The sequence below is a fragment of the Nicotiana sylvestris genome, chromosome 7 (genome assembly GCF_000393655.2).
Source record: "Nicotiana sylvestris chromosome 7, ASM39365v2, whole genome shotgun sequence".
In the NCBI taxonomy this organism is placed as follows: Eukaryota; Viridiplantae; Streptophyta; class Magnoliopsida; order Solanales; family Solanaceae; genus Nicotiana; species Nicotiana sylvestris.
This window is the reverse complement of record NC_091063.1, coordinates 137,268,681-137,276,316: the sequence shown is the minus strand read 5'-3', so window position 1 is coordinate 137,276,316 and position 7,636 is coordinate 137,268,681. Positions and strand designations below refer to the sequence as shown.

The 7,636-nt window shown below is 36.5% G+C and overlaps 1 protein-coding gene across 1 annotated transcript; it reads right to left on the bottom strand.

The window, feature by feature from the left end:
* Positions 1-294: 294 nt before the first annotated feature.
* On the bottom strand, positions 295-4,895 carry LOC104239192 (bifunctional monothiol glutaredoxin-S16, chloroplastic). Its single transcript, XM_009793760.1, has 2 exons — positions 4,447-4,895; positions 295-1,120 (listed from the first exon to the last, which is right to left on the bottom strand). Exons 1-2 carry the CDS (start codon positions 4,837-4,839, stop codon positions 617-619), a joined length of 897 nt encoding a protein of 298 aa, XP_009792062.1. The 5' UTR covers positions 4,840-4,895; the 3' UTR covers positions 295-616.
* Positions 4,896-7,636: the final 2,741 nt, after the last annotated feature.

Below are 7,636 nucleotides of genomic sequence, written 5' to 3'. Positions count from 1 at the left end.
ACACACAAATTGCTGCTTAGAAATATTTTTCAAATTAATTAGTCAATCACAAACTATTTTTCACTAAAAGTACTTTCAAATAAACACACTTTTCAAAATAGGCTATAAATGCACCGGAAAGGGAGAACGAGATAGGAGATGGGATGCCCCTGTTAACTAATAGGGGCCACTTATAAGAGTCACTGCGTCCTGCATAGATTTGGAAAATACAACTACTAATATCAGAATTCAAAAGTGCATACAAGGAAGAAACAGATTCCATCCACAGCTTTCTTGCAAATGCCATCATGAAAATTATCAAAAAGAATCTAGAGAGGGCACTCATCCATCTTGTATAAGTCTTGCCATTGTCTGTTTTCCTTATCCAATACATTTTCGATTACATCAACAGAGCACATGAAGATCCATATAGGAGTTCTTTATGACAAAAACCCAAAAATTTCCAAGTTGCTAGTTATAACAAAGTCCTCTTATACACAGAAACAATGATTTGTTTCCAACTATTCCACTATTTCCAGAACATCAGATACACTGATGAGTGAATTAGTGCGATGATGTATATAATCTCATGTCAACTCTTACAATAAAGGTACATTCTTTACTGCTAGTTGAACATTTAGCTTTTGAACAAGGTGGCAAGTTCACCCTTCTCATACATCGAGGTCAAGATATCACACCCACCAACCAACTCACCCTTCACAAAAATTTGTGGAAATGTAGGCCAGTTACTATAGTTCTTCAACGTCTCCCTCAATCCGTAGTTGTACTCTTCATCAAGTACATCGACACTTTCATAATCGACACCTTCACTTTCAAGCATGGCAACCACCCTCTGTGAAAATCCACATTGTGGTGCACTTCTTGACCCTTTTATGAAAGCAACCACCTTGTTTTCCTTCACAAGCCGGTCAATGAGGTCCTCCAAGGGCACTGTCAACTGCACATGACGACCTGGTGTTAACCTCAGATCAGTCTTCTTCTTTGGTGGCTGACGTACCCATGTTGAGTTTCCTGGTTCGTTACCCGGTGGTACCTTTCCGGTGGCTGCAATATGCTCTTCCATCCATGATTTCCATGATTCGGTTAAAGCTGTTCTATCTGGCTCATCTACCACACCAACCTACAATGCAGTAATTTCAGTTATCAAGTATCCAAAGGAAAAATATAATCTAAAAATCAGTGAAACCATGAAAGGAGAGAAAAACAGATGTGAATCATTTCAACAGAAATAATAAGTACAAATTTGTCTTTCATTGTTAAGAAGATAGGCAATTTATTATGCTTACACTGCTTAGAGGATTCCGATATAACATTCAAGGAGCACACGGGAATTGGTCTCAGCAGTTGAGATTCTAAGCAAGAATCGCCGTGCATGTGATGTTTAACAAAGTTATGTAAGATGATAAGAAAATATTCATGTCAAATAACAGTAAAATGCTATTAGTATAATTTAGCCAAACAAAATATAGTAAAATGCCTGTTACTATAACTAATTAGCCATGTTGGAGAGCAAATCGGTAGTATATATCTGTCAAGACGTCTTCTTATGCTCTAAACTGAAGTGGATGTTTATTCAACATGGTGTGCTTTTTGTGCACTGTAATCAAAATTCCACATACAGAGTACTAGTATTCTCGCTATGTTTCCCTTTTACAGTTGTACTGTGTCTTATAACAAATGATATTATGATAAAAGAGTGCTGATTAGAGGCAGAAGCGAAAGGATGGTATTGCCAGATGCCGAGCAGCGACCAAACCAAATGCCAATCTGTTTCCTTCCGAAGCATAATGTAGTGACGTAAGTAACCAAGAATAGAATGAAACCATGAATGCCTTCAATCAGAAATGTGGACCACCTGTTTTCCGTTGTACTAGCAGAACCTTCTCTAGCCACTTTGAGCACTAGAAACAAGCTTTCTATGGCAGCTTTGGGCATAACGAATTGATTTTAAAACTTATCAAGCTGACACCCAGCAGTGGCAGCGGCAGGCAGAGGCAGAATGATGATCGGTAACAATGAGGACAGTGATGCTTATGCTCGCTCTTCTATTTTTAGTTAGTGTTAGTCAGGAAAATCAGACAACATTGATCTTCCCGCCCAAAGCGTACACAGTTCCAGTGGCTGGATTGTGCACTTCAAATAATAAAGATTCAATCAGGGGTGGGCATATTTCGGTCGGAACCGAATAAACTGACCGAACCGATTTTTTTTTTTATTTCGGTTTCGGTTATTCGGTTTGTTCGGCCGGTTTCGGTTTAAAATTTTAAAATTTCGGTTCGGTTTTCGGTTATTAAGTTTTTTAGTTCAGTTAACCGAAAAACCGAATTATTAACATATATGTTCTTTAAGTTATATATAGGCTAAGCCCATAGGTAATAAATTAATACTATTAGGTCCAATCTATCAAAGACTCAACCCAATTAAGTAAGTCCATCAACTTTCCAATCTTAACGACTTTCAGTCTATTAAAACTTCCATAGCATATGTGATAGATACCGGGAGAATTTCACACAGAGTTGTAATTTACACTATGTTTGAATTTTATGATCCATAAAGTGTGCAAAGTTTAGTCTATTTTTTTTCTATAAACACAATATTTCCAACAATTTCGAAGTTTTGGGAAAAATCAACAAATTCGCCAGTCGTATTATTACATAGAAGGAGTCCAATATGATAATGTTCAAACCGAAAACCGAACCGAAATTAGAATAACCGAACTGCACCGAACTTATTTCAGTTCTGTTTCGGTTACTACTTTTACAAAATCGAAAACCTAATAACCGAACCGAATTTCTTCAAACCGAACCGAACCGACCGAATGCCCACCCCATTCATAGTCGAATAAATATGTTCCCCCGGCTTTATAAGGAGTTTCTCTTTGAGTTTCTTCCATTTAAAGAGGCAACGTTGTCGTCCTATGTTCAAGAGAGTTCTTTTCTTCCTTTTTTTCCCTTTTGGGACAAAGGAGGGAAAATATCAGGAAAGGGTCACTCCAGGAACTAATTGCAGATTTGCAATAACTAGTTCCCATTATCTTCTACTCTTGCAAATAGAGACTAAAGAGACTCACTAGACCAGGCAGAACGAACCAAAAGGAGGACCCTTAATAATACAAATGAGGCTACTGCAGGCTATGTAACCATGTTATTAGCTCCTTTAACAATTTGTTCCACTATGATTTGAAAAAATTGAAGGGCATACTCCACGCATGAAGTATTCTATGGCAAAGGAGCAAAGGGAGAGTGGACATATACAATATGCAGCCTTTTCCTTACATTTCTGCAAAGAGGCAGTTCCAAACACGTACATACTCAACGTCTCAACCACGTGACCTACCGGTCACAAGAGGAGCAACTCTACTTATGCTCCAAGTGTGCTCTCATGATTTGGAAGACCCAATACAAAAGTTAATAGTATTTGCTAGCAACCAAACTATGGGAACTACCCTCTCTCAATCTGAGACAGAATTTTCAGTCTTTCACTTAATTGAGTAACATAAATTGAAGCAGGGACAGAGCACAATGGAAGAAGCGCACAACAGAATAGCTCACTGAAACCAAATTTTAAGAAGAAAAGCAAAATTGGCTTCATTTCTCGGGTCACAAAGTGTATTTTACTAACTCAAAAAAGAACACGCAACAAGAAGCAACCTTTTATGACAAGTAAAACCCAAGGTTCTCCGTATATTGTCACCACAATGTGCATTTCACCATAATTGCACAGCATATTACTTTACTCTAACTTGGACATGCTAATTCAAATCGATTTCTAAGTCTCTGTACCCCAACAAAGATTCTGCAAGTGGTTTTACTCATAGCACCACCAAGAAGAACCTTGGTCAAAAGTTTCACTTCTATATACCCTTTTGTCAACAAACCCAAAAACGAGAAATTCGTTCTCTCCATCCTAAACTGTTTCTCACAGCATCAATCAATTAACCACGCCTCAATCCCAATTATTTGGGTCCGCCATATAAATCCTCTGTATCCATTCCGTTCTATTCATGTCCATCAAACACCATCTAACCAGTTGCTAGGTGAGCAACGACGCCCCAATTCTCATTAGAGTTACAAACCTTTAACTTGTCCCATCAACTTACTACAAGTTATCCCAACCCTTCTCCTCTATCTGAGTTTGGATTTAGTTATGCTTTGCATCATAACAAAATTAAAGCGAGAAGATCATAAATATTTAAAATTTTGCATTAATTATCAAAAAAAAAATACTCCCTGTTAGAGTGGGGACAATGTTTGAGCGGGCACAAAGTTTAAAGAGATACATTTTTGAAAATTGGGTCTAAAAAAGCCATATATATATATTTGTGTTTGGCTATAAATCATGTAAATTGGAAAGTTTAGAGTCATATTATTTCTAAATACGGAAAGATAACATTCTTTTTGGGGCAAACTAAAAAAGAAAGTGAATGTGAATACGCAAAGTTGTTACCTTTACGGAAGAGCAAAGTTGGGGTACAGTATTCTTATGAGAAAGAACGCTGGCGGCAATGTTTCGCGATATGCCAACAAATTGCAGAACACCATTACTATCATACACCGCATATACACCAGATTCCTTCGGGAAGGTTCCAGAAATTTCGACAGGTTCTAGAGGCACGGTTAAAGGGTCTGTCTCGGAGAGCTTTTTTACAGCTGAAACGACGGTGCTTACGTGGCGAGTTCTGGTTCTGCTTTTGGGTCGGAGGGCAATCGAAGGGAAAAGGAAAGAGGGTTTGGGAAGAGAATATGAGGAAAAAGAAGGGGTATTTTGGGCAGAAAATTTGGAGAAAATGGGAAGACAAGAATTGGGTTTTGCGAGATATGAGATGTTCAATGAGGCCATGGCTATAACACCAAGAAGATGAAGGTGGTGAAGAAGAAGAAAGAAATGGTGGATACTGAAGGGTGGACTGAAGTTGGACGAGTTAAATATTTTTTGTTTGGGCTCAACAATTGGGCTATTTTGATTAATTGGAGTAGTTGTAGCCCATCAACTTAGCCCAAGGTGAAACACCTCATATACACTGGTATACAATGTGTAAAAATAGCACGCGCTAGCCAAATTTCGGACAGGTAATTGAAAAATAGCTAGCGTTTGTAAAGTCATTAAAAATAGCCACTATTTTGCTGCAACACGAAAAGTTCCAACAAAATATATTGGAGATTGGTGCATCTGTGTATGAACTTCCAGCATATTATGCTGGAACTCCAACACGCAGAAAGTTCCAACATAATATAATAGAGATTGGAGCACCTGTTTACGAACTTCCAGCATATTATGCTGGATCAGTATAATATACTGCAACTCCAGTATAATTTTAATATATTATATTGGAATTTCAGTATATTATACTGGAATATTTTTCAAATTTTGAACAATGTTTTTGTTCAAATTTATTTTTATATGAAAACTGGCTAAATTTTGATTACTTTTGAAATTATGGCTATTTGTCAATGACCAGTTATAAATTTATTTTTGAATTTCTCCCTACAATAGGCTGCATAGTAACGCTAGTGTTTTAATGGCGAATTTTTATGGTAATAGAGTGTTGGAGGCCAATGATGTGTTTTCTTTTCTTTTTGTTGGAGGCCAGTTATGGTAATGAAGTAATGATAGATAGGGCTGCTTATCGGGCGAATTCGGTGGTTATTTACTCTTAACGGTTTGGCTTATCGGTTATCGATTTTTAAATGTATTAATCCGCTAGCCACCCGATAAAATATCGGGCGGATTGGTATCGGTTTAGCTCATATCGGGCGGTATCGGGTGGTTTATTGGCCTAATTTCTTACTCATCTGAGATTTTGCCTCGTGCTTACGCAGTACATTTTATGCTTCTTGCAATTAATATTTCATCACAGAAAAAAGAATGCTAATGGTACTCAGCAGTTCTTAACATTCATGTTTCCTGTCAAAATCTCATATGAGTAAGAAATTTTTCTCGTACATGAGCTTTTTGAGGTTTGGACAGATTAGTAGGAAAATTATGAAAAGACCTAGAAATTCTTCTTACACTGTTGATTTTACAATTGCAGAAAGAAGAAGAATCGGCCTAGAATAATTAAGCTAATAGACATCTTAATATTAGAGTAACCTATGCTAAAGACAATAGTGAGAGTTTTCAACATTAGAAATTAATCTATTCAGCTAAAAGTTTGCATGCAGCACAAGTTTCTTGTAAAGATTTTTGAAAACAGATAATGTTCAAGATGTGAAAATAGAGCGATTAATTAATTGAAGCTTGACACATTCATATGCTCAGAGTGAACAAAATGTTAAAACTGCTAGAGCAGAAATGTCAAGGAAGGCTTACCAGTCCAAGAAACTTCATCAGATTTTTTCAGGAAAGACAACTTAGTTACTGAGGGAACGAATAGCCTCGGGTAGAGAAACAGAAGAGAGAGAATGATGATCATCAAAGGAGGAAGGATAAATTTACACTATTGGAGAAGCAGAAGGTACTAAAATAAAGTAGCGGTTGGTAAGTTAAGCGAAACTTAAGGTCAATGGTAACGTTTGGCCGATTATGATACTGGTGCCGTTTGGATTGGATGCGGATCATAGAGATATGATATCACCGGTGGCGTTTGGATTGGATTTTTTATATATATCTGTTAATAAAATTAAATAATCCACCTCCAAACCGATAAGTCGTTAATGAAAAAATTTCAATCTGTTCCCCGTTTGTTAAACCGTTAACCCGATACCAATAAGCCATTAAACTTCGATTTCGGTTCATTTTTCGGTTTCGGTTCGATTTTGAACACCCCTAGTGATAGATGGAATCACTATTACTGCTAATTTTAATGGGTCGTGATGAGGTAGTTTTGATTTATGTTGATGAATATTGAGATTTTTACATTCCTATACACTATATGAAATTATATTACCCTTCCTACTCAAGTTTTATTATAATTATATTTTATATACCCAATTACCATTTATGTACATTTTAAGGGAATTAATGATATTAACTAGTGTCCTAAAATAACTCTACCGTATATTCCCACTCCCCCCACGTTTCTCGCTGCACATCCCACCCCCTCACCCACGTATCTTGCACTCACCCACGATTTTCTCTTCACAAATCTTAGAAATCCTCCATTAACGCCTATTTCATATCTTCTTCAAAAATCAGACGAAATTTTTACTCTTATTCAAAATTCCTACTTCCGTTAACGTCTCTGATTAGCTTGATTTTCAATGAAGAAGAAGATATCTTCAAAGAAAAGCCCTACAAAAGACAAAGAAGGAGATATTCCTTCATTTGATTTAGGTTTTTGAAAAATATTATTTGTTTGAATTGGGTGTTGTTGCAAAGAATTGGGATTTTCTCTACGTCTCTCTCTATCTCTCAATCCCTAATTTCAGTAATGTAAAGCAAAGAAAAAGAGAGCAGCAATTCCATCATTGACAACCATTAAAAAACTTTGAAGCTTTGAATTCGAATTTGGGTTTTCAAAAATCATTATTTGTTTATGGGTGTTGTTGCAAACAATTGGGTATATGGTTTGGAGTTTATATCTCAATTTTGAGGGTGTTTTGGTAAATATTAGACTTGATTTTGGCTGAATTTCACATTGAAACGCGAAGAAGAAGACATGATATACATTATAATTGTAAAATTCTAGAAAAATTAT

Coding starts and splice junctions, on each gene's coding strand:
- LOC104239192 (XM_009793760.1), bottom strand. CDS start 4,839: ATGGCCTCATTGAACATCTCATATCTCGCAAAACCCAATTCTTGTCTT. Junction 1,121..4,446: donor AACTTTGCTCTTCCGTAAAG/GTAACAACTTTG, acceptor ACTGCATTGTAG/GTTGGTGTGGTAGATGAGCC.